At 36.1% G+C, this 21,952-nt stretch overlaps 2 protein-coding genes across 3 annotated transcripts in view; both read right to left on the bottom strand.

The window, feature by feature from the left end:
- Positions 1-721: 721 nt before the first annotated feature.
- LOC105510244 (zinc finger CCCH domain-containing protein 13-like) lies at positions 722-6,131 on the bottom strand. Its single transcript, XM_011939926.1, has 2 exons — positions 5,719-6,131; positions 722-3,536 (listed from the first exon to the last, which is right to left on the bottom strand). The coding sequence occupies exons 1-2, from the start codon at positions 5,902-5,904 to the stop codon at positions 3,366-3,368; spliced, it is 357 nt and encodes a 118-aa protein (XP_011795316.1). The 5' UTR covers positions 5,905-6,131; the 3' UTR covers positions 722-3,365.
- Positions 6,132-8,364: 2,233 nt separating this feature from the next.
- Positions 8,365-21,952, bottom strand: part of ZC3H13 (zinc finger CCCH-type containing 13) — a 92,502-nt gene continuing 78,914 nt past the window's right edge. The window contains exons 12-17 of one of the 2 annotated variants that reach the window (XM_011939943.1): positions 21,351-21,906; positions 16,562-16,665; positions 14,940-16,166; positions 13,700-14,224; positions 11,453-11,605; positions 8,365-10,209 (exon numbers count right to left, since the gene is read on the bottom strand). In XM_011939943.1, coding sequence (XP_011795333.1) covers positions 9,989-10,209; positions 11,453-11,605; positions 13,700-14,224; positions 14,940-16,166; positions 16,562-16,665; positions 21,351-21,906 — 2,786 coding nt within the window. In that variant the 3' untranslated portion in view covers positions 8,365-9,988. The remainder of the gene's footprint in view (positions 10,210-11,452; positions 11,606-13,699; positions 14,225-14,939; positions 16,167-16,561; positions 16,666-21,350; positions 21,907-21,952) is intronic. The other variant, XM_011939935.1, reaches the window with a different exon arrangement.

The following is a 21,952-nucleotide window of genomic DNA, read 5'->3' as shown; positions in this document are numbered from 1 at the left end:
GGATATCATTCTGTTGTCTAGGCTAGAATGAAGTGGCGCCATCACAGCTCACTGCAGCCTCAACCTCTTGGGCTCAAGCAATTCTCCTGCCTCGGCCTCCCGGAGTAGCTAAGACTACAGGCACGTGCCACCAAACCTGGCTAATTTCTGTATTTTTTGCACAGATGGTGTCCCACTTTGTTGCCTAGGCTGGTTTTGAACTCTTGGGCTCAAGCAATCCTCCCGGCCTTGGCCTACCAAAGTGTTTTTTTGTTTGTTTTTAAATTTTCTTTTTTTTAAAATTAGCCAGTTATGATGATGCACACCTGTAGTACCAGCTACTCGGGAGGCTGAGGTGGGAGGATCCCTTGAGCCCTGCAGTTGGAGGCTGCAGTGAGTTATGATCCCACCACTGCACTCCAGCCTGGGGGTCAGAGAAAGACCCTGCCTCTGAAAAAAAAAAAGAAGGGCTGGGCATGGTGGCTCATGCCTGTAATCCCAGAACTTTGGGAGGCCAAGGAGGAAGGATGGCTTTGAGGCCATTTGAGACCAGCCTAGGCGAGACCCCATCTCTATAAAAATAATTTAGAAAAGAAAAAATCTGAAAGAAACAGCTCAATAAAGTTGAGAAATTATGTTTACAGATGCATGTAGCAAGTTATTTAATAAAAATATTTCACCATTTAAACTTGGATTCTCCAAAGTGTCATTCAAAATACTCAAATGGAAAGAATCAACAAAATTAATGAATAAACAAAGTTTATTGGAGATTATTAAAGAAAAATGATAAAATAAGGCAAGTTCTAGATCAGATTTAAATACAATATTTAGAAAGATGGCTATATAATTTTAGCTGGGAAAATCAGTAAAAGGGAATATCCTTAAAAGTGGGAGGGGTTCATATAATCTTTTAAAACAGCAAGTTGAGGTGTAAAAGCATCATCAACAATAGTATGTATCTTAATCTTTACACAATTGGACAGTGAGGAGTAAAATGGTATACTCTACCAATGTCACAGATTTTCAAGTTAGTAAGTCCTAAACTCCTAATGTAGTCATGGGTTAGGATGGTGAAGACAATCTGCAATTACTGGTCAGAGTGAAGTGAAGTGACAGGTCAGATTTTTCAGCATATCAAGTTACTACTTAGGTATGCTTACAAAACTTTGTTAAATAAAGTTGGGTATTGTTAGTAGACCCTTTACTAAATCGTGAGGATAGCTGCCAAAAAAATCAAACAGCTAATTATGTGTTAACTCTCATTTATTTTGGATTGCAGACATACTCTTGCCCTTTATCTATCTAGACAATTCCTTATTACCAGCAGCTGGAATCCAATTGTGCAATTATGGCAACTGGACCGACTTGAGTCATCAGTTATGAGATAGATGACCTTTTAACTGTACTAGCGAACAATTTATAGACTGGGAGATTGTTTTTCGGGAATACTAGTTTAACTGAGACTTTAATTATGGCCCAAGAACTTTTATGAGAAATTCAATTAAAAATTTTGCTTTATAAAAATTTTATAGGTATATGTTACTAATACTGAGAATGGTTGAATTAAAAGAAAATGAGACTGAACAGTACATTTCCACTGGAAACAAAGCTCTGAATGCTGTGACTGAGTGAACAAAGGAATAGTTCTAAATTTTCTTTTGCAATATAACAAAAAGATTTCAAACTGAAAGACAACATGTTTAACTGAATGACAGATTTAACTACATAGTTTTCATTCTATAAATAAATAACTTGTGAAATATCCCTGAAGTCAGTGGACAAATGGGGAAACCATTATTTTTGTCATATTCTACAATTCTGAGAACTAGGATTAGAAATTCTAGGACTTTAAATCTTTGTGCTACAGAGAACAGTACTATCCACTAAAATCAGGAAGTGGCTTCCTAAATAGTATTCATTCTCTGAGGTCATACTTTTTTTTTTTTAATTCAAAACACTTAGTAAAGGAAAAGGACACAAGGAAATTCTGATTAAAGTTTTCTCCTGTTCTGTGTGCAATTATACATGCTTTCAAAGTCATTTGCAAGTAAGACCATTTCCTTTGGCGGCTATCTTGTATAAATTAACTTTACAACATACGTTTCTGGAACAGAAACTTTGCACCACCATCATTATGTTACCTATAGAGACAAAACTACTAACACAAGTAATATAGGCTTACAATTATAACAAAACCCTGTGAGAGGGCATGATAAAATTAAATTTTGATTGCCTTGTTTTATTATTATCACTGCTACTGTCTGCTCACAAATTCTGTGGCCAGAGTCCATTTCAAATCCTTCTAAGAGTCCACTTCATGAGTTAAACATATACATACAGAACAAAGCAGGTATACTGTAATTTTGAAAAGTAAATCTGTTTTACGTAGTACAGCTGGAGGCAGTTTAATATAATCAAAAGTTATAGCTCTAAAAAATATGACAGTAGAATATTAAACCTCAGGTTATGTTAGGTTTGTTAACTCTTGGTTTGCTTTGAGTAATTTTTTTCTTCAAAAGCCACATTCCAAGAAGATGCCTTAAGTATCAACAAGCTACATTTGCAGTACATCAACTCTGTTTAAAGCTATCCAACAATAAGGACACAAGCAGTAAAATATCTGAAGCATGAAACATGTAATGTTGATAACTAATGTTTTAGAACATCAAGAATAAGATTAATGAAGAGCAAAGTAAATCTAAAACAAGGAAAGCGGTTACATTTATTAAAAATAAAAATAGTACACAATCTCTGATAACAAAAAAAGCATTTAGAGTCAAAAGACATCCAACACACATTGTAACAATGCACATGTATTAATTAAAAAAAAGACCCATGAAATAATTTTTAAAAAACTTTCAAAAGGAAAAAAATATTTTGGCTTCCTTCTGCTAGAGATTCGCCTACAAACCTACCATGTTAGCTAGACCAGTATTCCCTTTCACATGGTCTGTACAACATAGTACTGCACAATGTGAGCAATTACTTTGATGAACATACTGTTTTTGAATACAATTGTTGGTTCTGTATGGATGATCCAGACATCAATCCATGGTTCCATTTCACAAAAATATTCATAGGCTGGAAGAGCAGTGACAACCATTTCCCAAAATCTTCAGTTTTAACAAAAGGCGCAGCATAAACTACTGAATCTAGATGTTTTCACATTATTTTGCATGAGTATCAAGGACTATGTAAAAATTGACATAAAATCTTAAGTTAGCCAAAACGAGTGTCTCTAAAGATCAAAATTCTTTGCTCTTTTAGCACGGCTGATAAATCTTTTCTGCCTTTGTCACTAATGCTTGTCAAACCAAAGAACTTTGCAAAAGAATATGCACTGCTGAAAGAAGACAGTACCAAAAATACCATACTGAACTTCGGTCTTAAGACACACACAGTTCCTGTTGGATACTGGACTGTGAAAGTTTATTATCTTCAGTCTTTTCATGTCCTGGGGCATGGCAAGTAGTCTTCCGCTTAAATAACCGAAGACTCAATCGAAGTAATTCATTGTCTACCATTGGGGCATTCGTGTAAGCTTGTTTTATGGTTCCCTATTTGAAGAAAACAAAAACAAACTTTAAAAAAGATGTACATAATTAGTTGACAATAGGAAAGATTAACCTCTACCCAAGATATCAAAGTTATAAGAATATTTCATTTTGGATATTAAATTAAATCAGCTTTATTGGATTTCAAAGCAAAATTAGAAAATGGGTTTGGGCTCAATAAATCTTTGAAAAGAAACTTTTAGAGGGCACCCAGTTTAACCTCTTGCTTAAAGGAGGAATCCTCTCAACAATTTCTGACAGGTAACTAGTTTTTACTTCATCATTTCCAGTGACAAAACAAACAAAAAACACACTGCACATTCTGTTGTTGAATGGCACTATTTCTTCCATGTGATGAAATGAAAACTCTTCTATGGTGCTACACTGTAATTCAATCTTACCTCTACTTGACAATCCTTCGGTTCTACGAAGATAAGTGCCATGAGTTCCTTCCTCACATAGTTTTTCCTTCTGTAAGCCCAACATTCTATTCTATACTCCTTACCAATCTTTCAATGTCCCATAAAAAGTGAGCTCGAGAACTGAATAAATCCTTTAGAAGACAGCTAATCATGCAGTATGCTGAAGAACTACTACCTCCCTTATACTAAAATGTGTATCTATATTATTGTGACTTAAAGTTACATTAGCATTTTTTGGAAAGTTATTGTCACAGAGAAGGGACCAGGGAATGTTACAAAATACAAAACAAAGAAAAGTGCATACTGAAATCAGGGGGGCAAAGGAGAATGACTGTGATTCTGTCAAAGTAATCTTGAACCAGACCTTTAAGTGAGGAAAACTTGATTATATAGTCAAGACGTGTTTTAAAAATTGCCTATTCCTCATATTTGTTTCCATTTTAATCTTTGGCGATAAACTCATTCTTCTGTCTTTTACAAATTGAATCCCGCCTACCCATTGCCCTAAATCTGAGTATTTTTCTTTAATGAAACTTCTTGTTAGGAATGTTACGTAGTCAAAGATAATTCTGTTTTCCTAACTGCCCCTACGTAAAAAGCTAGTGAAGTTAACCATTTTATCATTACTCTAAACTTTCTAAGCAAAGAATCACACCAACTCTCTTTTTGTCATCCAGGTTGAGTATTCCTCAACTTAAATGCTTTGGACCAGAAATGTTTCAGATTTTGAAATTTTTTTGAATTCTGGAATATTTGTATTACATTTATGTACCCAGTTGAGCATCCCCATCTAAGAATCCAAAATCTGAAATGCTCCAAAGAGCATTTCCTTTGAGGGTCATGTTGATCCTCAGAAAGTTTCAGATTAGGGATACTCAGTCTGTACCACCTGTGCCCACTCATTCACCACCCCAAATACAAATCCCAGTTTCTTTTGTTTTTTTTTTTTTTGAGACGGAGTCTCGCTCTGTTGCCAGGCTGGAGTGCAGTGGCGCGATCTCGGTTCACTGCAAGCTCCACCTCCCGGGTTCACGCCATTCTCCTGCCTCAGCCTCCCAAGTAGCTGTGACTACAGGCGCTGGCCACCACACCCGGCTAATTTTTTGTATTTTTAGTGGAGACAGGGTTTCACCGTGTTAGCCACGATGGTCTCAATCTCCTGATCTCGTGATCTGCCTGCCTTGGCCTCCCAAAGTGCTGGGATTACAGGCGTGAGTCACCGCGCCTGGCCCAAAATCCCAGTTTCTTAACTTCAAAGAGTCTAAAATGTTTTCATCTTGGGTTTACCAGATTTCATTAACAGATCTCTTCCAAATCTAATTTCTATTTCTTTTACTTTGCAATCTCTTTATTCCTCGCAAATGCTTATATAGGGTCACTTTACTTCCCTTTCTTCCAACTTTGTACATTCTCATAAATATCCTCACCACTCTAAGAAATTTTTTTCCTTGAGTTTCAATTTAAATAAATTTTTGTAATATGTTTGCTTGTTGAAAACTTTTCACAAAAAACATTTAACAGAAATAGAATATCTTAAACTTTCTTTATTAAAACAAATATTCATTAATACTATTGAAGTAAAACAAAGCCTATTATACTTTTTAATGGCATGCTTCCTTTTACATGTGTAAAAGATCAGGAAACCAAACTGATAAAAACGTAGGATTGCAATCTCAATTTAAAACAACCAAATGAAAAATAAAACAACCAAATGAAAAATTCACACTATTCACTTTGTATTTTTTCCAAGGAAATAACAGTACCTTCTCATTTTTAACAAGCTGCTTTCGAATTGCAGAATCCCGTCTGAAGCATAACGCCTTACAACATGGCCCAAGATTACTAAGAAGACTTGCTCTTTCTTCTTTTCGTAGTAATGCGGCCATATTGAGAGCCCCCAATTCATGTTCAAAGAGATTGTCTGTGTCTTTCAAAAAAAAAATAAACATGCATTAAGTTTTACTAAAATAGAAAAGGGTTACCCACTACTTAACTGAATCTTCTACAAATTCTATACTTTATTAAAGTTAGCAACATTGGTGAAAATTATTTCATATTAAAGGCAATATATTCTCTGTGAAGCACCTTCAATATGTAGTTATGTTGGTAGTCTCAAACAAGAATAAATATTCTGATAGCCACTTTAAATTTACTTAAAATATAAGAAAAGCAGACTGTATGTAGATCTTGAGGTAGAGCCCAGGGAATTTTTTTTTAATTTTTAAAAGTTTATTTATTTATTTATTTTTTGAGACAAAGTATCTCTCTGTTGCCCAGGTTAGAGTGCAATGGCACAATCTCGGCTCACTGAAACCTCCGCCTCCTAGGTTCAAGCGATTCTCCTGCCTCAGCTTCCCGAGTAGCTGGGATTACAGGCATACACCACCACACCTGGCTAATTTTTTTTTTTTGTATTTTTAGTGAGATGGGGTTTTACCATGTTGGCCAGGCTGGTCTTGAACTCCTGACCTCAAGTGATCTGCCTGCCTTAGCCTCCCAAAGTGCTGGGATTACAGGCATGAATCACTGCCCCCAGCACCAGGGAATTTATTTAAAGAATGTTTTTAAAGGATGTTTTAAAGAAATGCTCAAGTTAAGAATCATTGAACTCTAATTCAGTATACTGCTTACCATCAACTACTATCAAGATTCAAATGTTATAACAATATTCAAGTCTGTGACCTCTAAAAAAAATAGTTAAGAAAGTGATTAAGTGTTAGTCAGACAACCTGCAAATTTTGTCCTAGATTTGGTTACCATAAAAACCTAGGACAATATATTAAATTAAAATCACTTAGTTTTAAGTCACAACATGCAAGGTAGGGGAGAAAACACTGAACATACAAAAAAAAAAAAAAAAAACCCAGAAGGAGGAAAGATACAATAAAATATAAAGAAGTTGGGTTAAAAATAGACACAAAGGAAATCAAAATAACAGAACAGGACCAGTCAGTAATCCAAATAAATAAGAGTCGGCCAAGAGTACGAAAGACAGCAGGTATTGCCTCTATTCATACAACACGATCAAGCAGGTTACTTTTAGAACCCACAAAGAAAAGCAGTAGACATTTGGGTAAAAACAAAAGACACATTTTACTGAGAACAAAATGGAGCTGCACTACATAGCTGATTTCAATTTTCTGGGCTGCAAAGTGTAAGTATTGAGATTCGATAATTAACAAGAAACCAGTCTTATGTAATACACCCAGTCAACAGGTATGTAACATAAGAAAGGTGTAAATACATAGAAAAGCTCGAAACTAGTTCTCAAACACTGGAGTCTATCAGGATCAGCTGAGGAGCTGTTTTAAAAACATTCCCTAGGCTCTACCACCAGATTTGCAGAATGAGAATCACCATAGTTGGACTAGAATACCTTAAGGAAAAAAAGGGGCAGTTTTTCAGATGATTCAGATATACCAATGTTTGTACCAACCAATGATATAGTCATATATGCACATGACTAAAAACAAAAATGAAAACATTAACTACCATTCCACTACAGATATAATATAAAAGAAATGCACTGAGCCTACACCCTTCCTTGAAAATTGTTCATTAGCACACATTTCTGTTTATTGGGATCCTTATTTTTGGCTTTCAAAATAGTAGATTACAAAACACACACCGGCAAACCTCCTCAGGGAGTATATAATATGGCTAAATTTCTAGTCTCTTCATAGTTGTGAACTCAGCAGCACCAAATTACTCAAGAAATAGACTAAATGCATTCTTAACAGTTTAGCTCAAAAGAACTTAACCAACAGAGAGTAGAAGGTTAATAGAGGCTGGGAAGGGTAGTAGGGGTGGGAAGTTGGGGGGATGGTTAATGGGTCAAAAAAAAAAAAAAAAGAATGAATAAGACTTAGTATTTGATAATACAACAGGGTGACTATAACACCCTGTTGTAAAAACTGTTATTGTCAATAGCAATTTAATTGTACATTTAAAAATAACTAAAAGAGTAACTGGATTATTTGTAACACAAAGGATAAATGCTTGACGGAACAAATACTCAATTTTTCACATGACATGATTATTAACACATTGCATGTCTGTATCAAAGTATCTCATGTACCCCACAAAGATATACACCTACTACGTACCCATAAAAATTAAAAATTAAAAAAAGAACTTAATCTTAATGCAATTAGAAAACTTAGACAAAAGCAATTTCAATTTCAGAACACTTGTAAGTTTTCTGCTTTAAGCTTTAGTTGTTTCTTTTAAAAATTATAAGTGAAGTATGATTATGTTTTCTTTCATGTTGGTACACTTGAATAGACCAAATGGAATAGAAAAATCATTATCAGTTATTTCATAAATATTTACTGAATACCCACTATGTATGTCAGGCACTTTTCTGGGCAATAGCAGAAAATATAGATAGATAATTAGACCCTGGATACGGCAGCAAACAAGACAAATCTTTAATCAAGATTCAGTTCTCTAATATAACCACCATAGCAGCCAAAAATAGAAGAGGTCTGATTGTCTAGTCACATCACCCCACCCTTTACAGTGTATATTTTCATTATTTAGGTTAAGTCATCATTAAGCAAGGGCCGAACTGTATTTCATGGGTAGCAAAATCAAACCAGATTTTAACTTGAAATGCCACTAGCAAAAGTCACAGAAACAAATATCTTTAGAGGTGGGTAAGATTTTAGGGGTTTTATTCCATCACTTTACAAATTAAATTGAGGCTCACAGGAGTTACTTGCTTAAGGTCACAGAACCAACCAAACAAGACAAACAGAGTAGGGCAAGAACTAAGTCTTGGGTCATTTTTTGGTTAATACACGTTCACAATTATAATTTTTATGTCTTTTGTACATGTACACTCTAGGTTTACTGGGCTATATTAAAATAAAAACATTTACCGCTTTTGCTCATAGATGAAAGGAAGGGCATGAATTCATAAAACTCGTAACACAATTTTTTTCGATAAAATTTAATACTAACTAAACTTTCACGCTCAGGGACATGACATAAAATTGTTAATGTTGTTGCTTTTACCTTTTACCCTTTTTCCTTCTTTTTACCATCTACTCGTCCCTCCCCATTAATAAACTATTAGTAAGTAGCAAAATAAACTAAAGTAGGTACTAGATGAGACAGAGACAGCGAAAACCAAAACCAAACAACCCCCACCACCAGAATCCATAAGCTAGATAATCTGGAATAACTGAAAATTGTTGCAGTAAGGTCAAAAATCAGTATGATATTTTCAAAGTAGCAGTTAATATTTATTGGGTATTACTATATGCCAGGAACTGTTCTAAGTGTTTTGCCTGTAATAACTGATTTGCTCCTAATGACCACAGGAAGTTGGTGGTATGATTATTCCTGACTTACAGATGATGACACTAACACACAGATTAAGTAATAGCTAGTAGGTGGTGCGCCTACCGAAACCCAGATCATCCAGCCGTACAGACCAAGCTCTTAACCACTTTGTTAAAGACTCAACCTACACACCTGCATTTGGGTAGGTGTCTAGGGGAAAGGGCTGCCAAAATACCCAATTTCTTTAGACATGAAAAATATGTAGTCTTTTTTCCTGGCTCTATTTCATTTAGCCAAGGGCAAACCACTGAGCACTTTGATATTATAACTTATTGGTTATTTATTTTATTTTATTATTTTTTTGAGACAGGGTCTTGCTCTGTCACTTAGGTTGGAGTGTGGTGGCTCAATCACGGCTCACTGCAGCCTCAATTTCCTGGGCCGGAGCATTCCTGCTGCCTCAACCTCCCTGAGCAACTGTGACTACAGACATGCTACACCACACCTGGCCTGTTAATAAGTAATTTTAATATAAAAAGTTCATTGTACTCTTTTTCCAACTTTTCTGTGGGATAACTCTCCTTCTCAAAATAAATTTTAAAGAGAAACTTTGACCATGAGGGTTAAATAATGACTATAAATGATTTCTCAAAAAATAGTTTCTATACAGTGTTAAGCACTACATTGGAACAGATCACAATTCTCTTTAGATGGCATCTTAAATGGTTAACAGACAGTATATAGTTAAAGTAAAAGGAAACTACCTTTCGGTTTTTCTAGAAGTCTCTGACATGTTTCTTTGACTTTGGCAAAGAGTTCAGAACCTGCCAACTTTTTAGAAATCCCAACTCTTAGCATAACAGCTCCAGGTGTGAATTTTAAGAGTGCAGCCCCAGGCTCTCGTGGTTCTTTTGGATGCTTTGGCATAAGACCAGACCAATCCACATCTATCACATCTAAGGGATCTGTAAAAAGTTAAAAAGTAAGATTTGTTTTACACCAAGAAATAGCAGTCTTGTTATCTACATAGAAATTTATATAAATCAAGGAAAACACAGAAAACATTAAATGAAAAGTACTTTAAACCAAAAATGTCCTATTCTTAAAATAAAAGCCTTCCCATATAATATTCAGAATCTAAGGACTCTGACAAATAAAAAACCTTCCCACCAAAAGAAAACAGGTAACCCAACCCACCCAAACGAATAACTCATTTTAACTCTATGGGAGATCCCCAATGAAAGAACTCTATTGACTTCACTCAGATTAGGTCTAATCTTTTGAAACTTGGTACCAGAATCCTTTTAAGGGTTAAATCTAGGAGTATATGTGTTTGCAGTGTGTGTACACATACATTTTAATTTTTAAAAACAACTATTTCATTATGAAATCTCTTTTAAGAGTCAGAGAGTGACTATTATTAACACTGAGAGCAAATAATCCATCCACTGAGAAGGAACAGTTGAAGAAATAATGTTCTACTTAGAAATATCTAATACCAGAAAAAAACAAAGATAACAATCATACATACCTTCTACATCAGTAGAAAAAATTGCAAAACATAAGAGCAAATTAAAATAAAAATTTCATATTTTATATAATCAAAGAAAAGATCCTCACTGTGATTTAAAAACACTGTTAGTAACGATCAGAAGCTAATTGGAATGATTCAAGAGGAATGTTAAGGGATGTTGCTTCATGGCATAATCATTAGAGTGAGTTCTGGTAACACGCAAAGTACTGTAAGTCAAAATAATTACCAAAGTTAGAAAATTGATAGAGGTATATAGTGTTCAAATATAATTTCAACTACTGTAAATTTTTGACAGGTTGTTTAAAAAGTTGGCTTATGTCACCACAGTTGTGAAGCTTTGTACCATATGCCTACCATGTAGAAAGAACATTGCTAGACAATCAGTATTTGTTTAGATTCCAAGTCATATAATATGATTCTTAAATTCTGGAAAATAAACTTTAGAATTTTGCTATTTTAAATGAGGGCCTTTCTAATTCACAGACAATGCCTACTTAAAAATGGGCAGGCATATAGGCTATAATTTTCATTTTATTGGCCTTTCAACCTTAAGTAAAATATAAAGGGAAAAATTATAAGTGCCTTAGGTCAATTTTTACAGAGTAGAAGGTAAGAATACTCTAATACCATATAACAGGTAATTTTCATGTTTAACCACCTCTGCAAATAGTTACCTGGCATCTTCTCCTCATCCTGTTGGTCCTCCCTCTTTTCTGCATCACCTGCCAGAATTTCATCTAGTTCGTCATCACTGATTGGCTCATATCCTTCTCCAGCACCAGAGCCTAATGAATGTGTATCATCTAACTTGGACTCGTCATCTCCTGCTAAACAGACAAATTAATTTCAGATCAAAGGCAATGTTAAAGGGAGGGGATGACTAAGTCAAACCAAAAGGTAGAGGGTACACACATTATAGCAATGCGAAAAATATCTTTTTCATCAGAAAACTGCATCTCTTAATTATTCAAATACTTGACAGTATCAAAAGAAAACAAAAATAAAATTTAATTAGGTAAATTAAATTTTAACAGCAAGAATACAATCTGGACAGCAATTATCAGAACAGGTTATAAGATCACAATTATGACAAATAAAAGCTACTACTAACATACTAATGTTGATTGTGTGTTGTTAATTTTTGATAATTTAAAACTTTAAAACTCAGACAAATCTAACTTCAAAAGATTTTGAAGTTACATTTTCAAATTTTCACAATTTATCTAAAGTAATTTAAAAACTTGCAAACTTATTTTAAAAATTTACTTGAAGCTTAAATCTTAGTTCATATTATTTAGCTCATTATATAAACTTTACAGCAGTGAGGTAAAAATACAAGAAGTGCCATTAATTCTCTCTCTACATCTCAATTCCTCCTCCCTATCTCAATGATCTTTTTTCACTGGTGAACACAATTTTTAGAAGAATGCTTTAATACAATTAAAAATAACTTTGTGAGTACCACTAGCGTATGTTCTATTTTTTTATTTTACCAACTTTTTTTCAACCACCTATGCTAAACTTTGTCTCTTGTTGAGTTAGTTGTGAACTTAATCCTAAAATTACAGAATACACTTAACGTTTATAATCACTAGCTAACCATACATTTCACTGAATCTACAATACTAAGTTTCAAAATGTAACCGTATGCTTCATAGGTATGAATTTGCAGCAAATAAAATATAAGAAGTTATGAGACATTTCTAGTCATTCTAGTGATTTTCCATGTTATTAAATTCTATAGTAATCTCCCCATATCCTCACTAAGTCACTTCTAAGGTAACCAATTTTAGTAACTTTGTCATATAAACATACATCTCAACATAAATGCACACAATAGGATTTTTCATTTTTCAAGGTGATCCAACTCATCTTCCTACTTTAAGTGAGTAAAAACTTTACATCACATAGCAAGTGATTCAGCTATACATTTCTATGCTATATTGTCTGTGATCATAACTAGCAAATTATATATTTTAGAGATGAGGGATACTGACTTTAATCACAGAGAGCTATTATAATGATTAATTCAATTATATTCAATTATATCCCAGGGTTGTACCTCCATCAGAACCATGCTTCATGATTTGATGCTATTTATACTCAAAATTGAGATGAAAATGTAATATGAAGAGATGAATTTGAAACAGTAAGTGCCTCGAGCAGAGAAGGCTTCATCGAGAAAATAATGTATAAATTGGGACTTGAAGTTTGAGTAAGAAAGATGAGATAAAAGAAAAAGGTCTATCAGGCAATGGCATGAGTGGTACAAAGAAGGGCAGAGAATGGAAAGGCACGAGTCAGCTTGTCTAGTAAATGGGGACTGAAGGGTAAAGAGCAGAAGCATGGAGAGTGAGGTTTCACACAGCTGGGGCTGGCTCTGAGTGGGCCAAAAGGTTGATATGGACTTAGCGTTCCTATTCTAAGACTGGGGAGTACCAGTGGGATTCTAGTCAATCTGACATTAAACACAGTTTCAGGTAGTGTTATTGTTTCGTATATTTGTTCTAAACTGCCCTAGAAAATAGAGATTCACTAATAATTATCTGAATCCCTCTCTGAACTAAGAAGTCATTTGAATTTTTGTAATCTTATTTTTTTAACATCTAAGAAAAGGATGTGATGGTTATTCTTCAACATCTATACGCATTGCATCTAAACAATCTTTTATTTCATTTAGGTTTGTGTGAACCAAATCTGCCTTAATGGTACTACTGAGGGGACCACATTAAAAAAAATATATATATATATATGTCTCTATCTTATAGGCCTTTTCCTTCTGATATCTACTTCCCCTATAAAAGAATGGAGAATGGAGTCAATTTGCCTATTAGTGGATGCCCTTTCAAAAGAAAATAGTTGTTTCCCATGAAATCTGAAAAGAAAGAAAGCAGTATCACCGAAAAAGAGGTAGCACTCACCTTCCAGACTCTCAGTTCTCTCGGATTTATTTATATCTTCAAATCCCTGCACAGATCCCAGATCTTTATCCATTCTCTCTTTATCCAAGGCTACAGAGTCTCGGGAGGTGCTTTCTAGATCCCTTTCATGTTCACCTTCCAGTTTTGCTTCACAGCGTTTCACAGACTCTATTTGAGAACTCTCAAAAGTTCTGTCTCTGTCTCTGTCCCTGTCCCTTTCAACAGAATCAGAAATTAGTCTCTCTCTTTCCCTATCCAAGTCTCTCCTTTTGTCTCTTTCTCTCTCTCGTTCTCGTTCTCGCAATCTATCTCGATCCCTGTTGCGTGGCCAATCTTTATCAGCATCTCGGTCCCATTCTCTCTGCCTCGTATCTCTCCTCTCTCTCTCGCGTTCTCTATCGTGTTCATATCGATCTCGCTCTTGAAGCCTGTCTCTGCTATCAAATGACCCAGATCTTGAATGGACCTGTCGATCTGACTCTGGAGAACTTCTTCTTGAACTATGGCTTCTTGAATCCTGGCGATCTAAAATAAATATACCATATACAAAGAGTTATTAGCACACGATAAAATAGAAACAAAATGTTTCATTTCAGGATCCTTTAAAACATAATTTACCTTTTTCCATATTCTATGTAATTTTCTACATTCCATATTCTCTATATGTTCTATATATTTCTATATTCTACATATATATTTCTCTCTATAAATATCCAAATATATGTCATTTTAAGAAAAATTCCTCTCTCAAAGTTCTAATAAATTAAAAAAAAAGTTTCCTTGTCTATTTCCACTATAACCATAAAATATCTTCCAAGAAGTACATAAAATGATTAAGCATTAATAGAACTAATCACTCCATTATTTGATCTCTTCCTACTCCCCTATCTTATTTTCTGTGGTCAAAAGAGGCAGCCTTGACTGCATGAAGAATAGCAGGAAGGTTAAAATTATAGGCATTGATAAGGGACTTGAACACATAAACCCTTCCACCAAGACATACTACTAAAATCCTGATACTAAACTGATTAACACTATTGTATGTATTTCTATTATAATGTTGGTATTAATGTGGTAACAGGTAACATTTCGATAGGGCAGCTAAGCTTTTCTTTAAAAAGTTCCATAAAATTTAAGGCAACATGTAAAGTAACCAATTTAGCATTACTTTAGAATTAAAATACGTATAAAATATACTAACCTATGAAACAGTGATTAGATCATAATTCAATTTTATTACCTGAAGAAGTACTTCGACTGGGTTCTCCACGCTTTAACTGATCAATCCTAGATTTTCTCTCTCCTGTGATTTCCAGGCTTTTTGTTTTTTCTCTATCTCTTGAGCCACTGTGCAGTACTCTCTTTCGACCACTTTGGTCATCTCCACTTCGATGGGCAGAATCATTGGATGGGGAGCGAAGACGACCAGACGTATGACTACGGTTACTTCGATTGCTCCCAAGGCTGCTGCTCCTCTTTTGATCCACAGGTTTGCGATGCGGTGCGTCTTCTATAGTCACATGAGGTGTCTCTACTTTTTCCATTCGTGTTCTGTGGCATTTTCTGTGTGAGTCTTCATTGGCAAAAGTATTATTGGTGGTACTACTGGTGGGGGCGGCAGAGGTGGAAATGGTGATGGCAGATGTGCTGAAAGAGGTGGCGGCAGCAGCTGTAGTGGAAGCAAGAGTTGCAGGCGCAGTTGTAGCAGTGGCAGTAGCCACAGGCGGTGGAGGAGGAAGAAGAGAAGATAGAGGAGAAGGGGTACTACCAGGAGTAGCGGCGGTGGCACTATGCTCTGCTTCTGTCACCTCTGTACGGTCAGGCACATCCTCATCAGACCAGTCACTGAATGCTGTATCTTCTTTTTTCTGGGAGTCCTCTAGAATACCATTCTTACCATTGCACATTTCAACCAATTCCTCTTTAGTTGTTATAGGGGGAGTCCGTGGGCCTCTTTTCTTCTTACTTTGCTGGGCTGCTTCTTCATCAGAAATATCAGAATCACCTTTGGATTTTTTACGTTTTTTTTCAATGCTTTTCTTTTTCTGCCCTTTTTTTGGTGAAAATACTTGACTATCTTCAGACGTTGTCTCTATGTTACCCCTCTCTATTCCAATATCATCATCTTTCTTTTTCTTAATTGGTTTCTTTTGAATTTTTGCTTTCTTCTTGTTTTCATCATGAGCTCGATCAGATGTCTCTCGATCTTCGGACTGGTGGTGTCCCATAATGTCCTGTGCACGCATTCTTGAGCTTTCCAGGATTTCTGTCTGTTCTCTCTGTTTATCTACAGAAGAAACTTTCTCCTTGAGTTCCTGTTCTTCATAGCGCCTTGAACTCTCTTTCCTTTCTGGTTTACGATCCTCCTCTTTCCATCTACCCTGTCTGTCTTCTGTGAGGTGTGAAGGACTAAGAGAACGAGATTCTTGAGGTCGTACAACTTGGCTCAAGAGTCTGTGTTTTTCATCTATATAAAAGATAAAAGCAATCACACTCTCACCAGGTTAATAACCACTGCATGGTACATATAAATTATAATAAGCCAATCTCTCCTCACACCTATAATCCCAGGACTTTGGGAGGGTAAGGCAGGTGGATCACGAGGTCAAGAGATCAAGATCATTTTAAAACTTTTAAAATGACAATAATTTTAGTCAAAATAAAAATATGGCTTTACTATAAATAGTAGAAAATGACAGTACTCTAACACATACTTTAGTCACAAAAGGAGATATTTAGAGACAGCAAAGCAAGACAACTTTTTAAAAATCTTAATTCATCAGTTCCTACTAGTATGAAAGGATGGTTTCATGGTTACAAATGAATATGAATATAGAGAGACAGAAAACAGAGTTTGCTTACTTTTATCGTCTCCACTGTTGTAGGCATCACTGTCCGGAGAATGTTCACGCCGGCGCTTTGGAGACTGTCTAGGGCTGGGACTCCCTTCATTTCTATAGCGCTTCCTAAATTGGGCAAGCAAACACAATTTATAAAATTCTAGGGGGCAAAAAGAGATTTCTTTGTTTTTACTAGTATCTCTTTACTATAACTGGAATATATAATTGTAGAAAAGCAATATTGCCAGAGGTGTATCATACAAAGGATATTCAGTGTCTTTAATAAAAATTCTTTACTTCATTTGCTAAGAATTGTGAACTTAAAATACACAACATTTCTTCTTCTTCTTCATTATACATGTAGAATACTCAAGTGAAAATTGCCAGATTTAAATACCGCAAGGTGGTAACATGCAGCACAGAAATCAATATATTAATGTACCCTCTAATACAAACATTCAGCAATTTTGCATTCTTATGATATAAAAATGCCTTACGCTGCAGAGCTGAATGAGAAAACCTAATATTGGCTTTGAAGTAAAAAAGCTATGAGTTCAACTTACAACTACATTAGTTATTATGCAGCCTTTGGAAAGGTCCTCGAAGTCACTGAACCTTAGTTTCCTCATCTGAAAATGGGGGGGTGGGGCTGGGTGGGTGGGAAATGAGAGTCCATCTCATAAAACTGCAGTGAGGAATAAATTAGTTATGTCATAAACCCAGAGCCAGATATGTTGTGGGTATACTGTAAAATCAGTTCCTTTTCCTTTCTTGGAAATCACTTTCTTGTTGACAAATTAATAAAATAATTCATATGCTCATTATACTTTTTGTTCCTTAGTTGAGCTTTAAATAAGTAGCGTTTTATATCTCTTGGGTACTTATTCTAGTGTTTTCCGCATTTTCATCAAAATTTGACTACCTGTTTTTTCATTAACATTGTTTGTTTATAAATACTATGGTCGAAAATTAAGAAACATACTGTATACACGGACCAATGGAACAGAAGAGAAAACCCAGAAATAAAGCCAAATGATCTTCAACAAACCATACAAGACGTGATGGGGAAAGGACACCCTATTCACTAAATGGTGGTGGGAAAACTGGCAAGTCACATGTAAAAGAATGAAACTGGATCTCTCTCACCTCAAACAAAAATCAGCTCAAGATGGATCAAAGACTTAAATCTAAGACCTGAAACCATTAAAATTCTAGAAATTAACACTGGGAAAACTCTTATGGACAACGGCCTAGGCAAAGACTTCATGACCAAGATTCTAAAAGCAAATGCAACGAAACCAAAAAGAAATAAATGGAACCTAATTAAACTAAAAAGCTTCTGCACAGCAAAATAAATAACAAAGAAAACCCACAGAATGGGAGAAAATACTTGCAAATTATGCATCCAACAAAGGACTAGTATCCAGAATCTATCAGAAAGTCAAACAAATCAGCAAGAAAAACATAAACAATCAATCAAAAAGTGGACAAAGGACATAGACACTTCTCAAAAGAAGACATACAAACAGCCAACAAACATATGAAAAAAATGCTCAAAATCACTCATCATCAGGGAAATACAAATTAAAACCACAATGAGATGCCACCTTACTTCTACAAAAATGGCCATTAAAAAGTAAAAAAAACAGTAAATGTTAGCATAGACATGATGAAAAGGGAATGCTTATTCACTGCTGGTGGGAATGTAAATAAGTGCAACCTCTATGAAAAACAGTATAGAGATTCCTTAGAGAACTAAAAGGAGATGTTTGATCCAGCAATCCCACTACTGGGTATCTACCCAAAGGGCAAGAAGTCATCCTATGAAAAAAACACATGCACATGTATGTTTATAGCAGCAAAATTCACAACTGCAAAGATATAGAACCAACCTAAGTGCCCACTGGCCAATGAGTGGATAGAGAAAATGTGGTATATATACACCATGAAACCATGGAATATTACTTAGCCATAAAAAGCCATAAAAAAATGGAGTATTACTTAGCCATTTTGTTTTCTTAAAAAAAACAAAACAAAACAAAATAATGTCTTTTGCAGCAACTTGCTCTCACTTGTAAGTGAGAGCTAAGCTATGAGTATGCAAAGGCATACAGAGTGATATAATGGGTTTTGGAGACTCCGAACGGGGAGGGTGGGAGGAGAGTGAGGGACAAAAACGTACATGTTTGGTACAATGTACACTACTCAGGTGACAGGTGCACTAAAATCTCAGAATTCATCCAGGTAACCAAAAACCTCTTGTACCCCAAAAGCTATTGAAATAAAAATAAAACAAAAACATTGCAACACATGTATATCCTAGACAGCTCCTTTATATAGATGAGCAACCATGTGGAGAAGGCCCCAGGTGTAATATGACAATTCACAGGCCCAAGCTTGTGTACTACTTTATCCAAGGCTCCTCTCCCATCAATAACTGGCCTATTTCCCCATTTTTCATATCTAATGACACGCTATGACAAGAGAATGGGGTGAAAGTGACACTGTGCAAATGTGAAGAGGATTCAGGAGGCCTTGCCGCTTCAGCTTCTGCCCTCTTGCTATGTTTATACCATCACATGTAAAGCAGAGTTTAGACTACTGAAGTTCAGGGGGTCAAGTGAAGGAGAAACAAGATGTCCTATTTGCCAGACACATGAGTGAGACAATCCTGGGCCTCCAGGCCCAGCTGCATTGTCAGATGGAATGTTGATACATGAGTTACTCCAAGTGAGACCAGTAGAACAACCACTCTATTGAGCTCAAGAAAAACTGCCAATCCACAGAATCATGAGCAAATAAATGGTTGTTGTTTTAGGCTACTAACTTATGTGGTGATGTGTTACATGAGAAAAAGTTATTTCTAGGAAATACCTAAATAAACACAATTAGAGTAAAATAAAATACGGCAATTTGGCAAACCTTCTACATAACAGCAGTTAAAAAAAGTGCTGGATAAACTGAACTACTGAGATGACAATACAGTTAATGAAAGATTAAGATATTAATCTCACGTAGTTTCTGTTAGAGAGTTATTCAACTTCTAAATTTCTGGGGTCACTGTCAACTCTCAGATTGTCTAACCATGAAAAACCAGAAAAACTTTTGCTATTATATGCAGATATCAGAAGCATGAAAAAAATAAAGTTTGAGTATCCCTTATCCATTAAATGCTTTGGGTTTTGAATATTTGCATTGTACTTACTGGTTGTGCATCCTTTATCTGAAAATCTGAAATGTTCCAATGAGCATTTCCTCTGAGTGTCATGTCAGTGCTTAAAAAGCATTAGATTTTAGAGCATTTCAAATTCTGAATTTTTGGATTTGGGATGCTCAATCTGTATTAATGAAAACATAGGACTGAATAAAAGATAAATAACAAAGATTTCAGAATTTTAATCTTAGAAAATAAAGAGGTCAGAAAAGTAGGGGGTGGGGAGGGCGGGAATATGTACCTGTGCCTCCATGTGTTAAAAAAGGTACCTCTGAAGTTTATGTTCAGGTAAGATTGTTCAAAATGTAAGGAGAGGAAAGCAGGAAAGTAATCCAGGGGGTGTACTACAGAAAACCATGGCTGCAGATTAAAGAGAAGCCAAGACCTAAGGGAAGAAGGTTCTACTTCTGTGCTGTGTTGTTTGGCCCTAACCATAACCCACAATAGGGAGGATGAAAAAAGCCTAAAGTAGGGAGCCTGTATTCACCCTGTGGCAAACGAGCTGGAGGTAGGAGCAAGGAAACTGAAGATACATAAATTATTTTCTCAGTATGTTTTGGCAAGGTAAACCAGTGTTTATCCCAGTTGGAGGCAAAAAAGCAGTTAACTCTAATAAAAGTTTTGTTTTGTACCCATAGAACTTCAAAATTGACCAACTGGAGTCTAGAATTCTCACAAACACTGTGATCAGCTTAGTCAATTACAGTCTCCCCATCAACTAATGACAGCCCCAACACAGAGAAGACTGCCAAGCTGACAGGGACAACTCTGGGGCCATCTTAGCCATCATTTGGAGAAAACCTTTCTGAGACTGAAATTAATACAGAGGGAAACTGGAGAGACGGAAACTGCTAATGCTTTGTTTGAGAATCTGGATATAGCCACATCAGAACAAGCAAAAGCTAATCTCCAACTTCCTAGATATTTGAGCAAGTAAGTGCTTTTTTGGTTAAAAGGGGGTGAGCGGGGGGGGGGGGATGCCCTCGATATATGAGACACCAAGAACACATCTTTTGACCCCAAAGAACTACTACACAGCACAAGAGAAGACACTTTCTTTTCTCTCATCTTTGAACCATGCAGTGATTACAAGGATTCCCTCAGTTCTAAAACATTGTGAATGCTTCCTGCAGCCTAGGGGTAGTGACTCCATAATTACAAGCACATAAAACTCATGAAGGATCATTACAATGGCACAGGTGATATCCTTTGGTGACTAGTCTAGGGGATGTGATGGGATACAAGTTCACTGATTCCTGTCTTAATTTAAAAATTATTTTTTCTAGACAACTGAAAAACCTTTTTTTTTGGAGACAAGGTCTCCACCCAGGCTGGACTGGAACAACATAACCTTGGCTGACTGCAACCTCTGCCTCTCAGGCTCAAACAATCCTCCCATCTCAGCCTCCCAAGTAGCTAGGACTACAGGCATGCGCCACTATGTCCGGCTAATTTTTGTATTTTCTGTAGAGATGGAGTTTGCCATGTTGCCCACTCCTGGCCTCAAGGAATCTGCCTGCCTCGGCCTCCCAAAGTGCTGGATAACAAAACTTTAAACACCAGATACATATAATAACTGACTGATAATTATTCTTACTTTGATTTTCTTTCATCATGTCCATCTCTTGGATTCCTATCTTCTCGGATCTCTTCTCGCTTTTCTCTGCGGTCATCTCGTCCTTTGTCTTTGTCTTCCCAATCCCTCTGGCGTTCTCGTTCTTTATCCCTTTCTCTCGCTCTTTCTCGTTCCCGTTCTCGCTCTCGCTCTCTCTCCCGTTCTCGCTCTCTTTCCCTCTCTCTTTCTTCTCTTTCTCGTTCCCGTTCTTTTTCCCTGTCTCGCTCCCTCTCTCTTTCCCGCTCTCGATCGTGGTCTCGGTCTCTATCCCTTTCACGATCTCTCTCTTTTTCTCTTTCTCTCTCCCGTTCCCTAGCACGTTCTCTTTCTAGTTCTCTCTCTTTTTCTCTTTCCCGATCCCGTTCACGTTCCCTCTCTCTCTCCCGCTCCCTGTCTCGTTCTCGTTCCCGATCTCTCTCTCTAGCCCTTTCATCTCTTCTATCATCCACTCTGTCTACTCTTCGTTCCTCTCTTCTTTCATCACGCTCAAGCTCGTCATTCCTTCCCTGATGTCGAATTGGTGAGCTTGGTCTTTGATCTACAATGAAAATCAAGTTTTGTCAGTGATTAATTTGACAGATAAC

Source organism: Colobus angolensis, unplaced genomic scaffold, assembly GCF_000951035.1.
Source record: "Colobus angolensis palliatus isolate OR3802 unplaced genomic scaffold, Cang.pa_1.0 Scaffold101, whole genome shotgun sequence".
NCBI classification, from domain to species: Eukaryota; Metazoa; Chordata; class Mammalia; order Primates; family Cercopithecidae; genus Colobus; species Colobus angolensis.
Note: the sequence above shows the minus strand (reverse complement) of the source record. Positions and strands in the feature narration are given on the sequence as shown.

Bases quoted from the DNA above. Each gene is read 5' to 3' on its own strand.
- LOC105510244 (XM_011939926.1), bottom strand. From the start codon at position 5,904: ATGTTTATTTTTTTTTTGAAAGACACAGACAATCTCTTTGAACATGAA. The intron at 3,537-5,718 runs GTACTGTTATTT...TTCTTCAAATAG, and splicing joins AGCTTGTTAAAAATGAGAAG to GGAACCATAAAACAAGCTTA.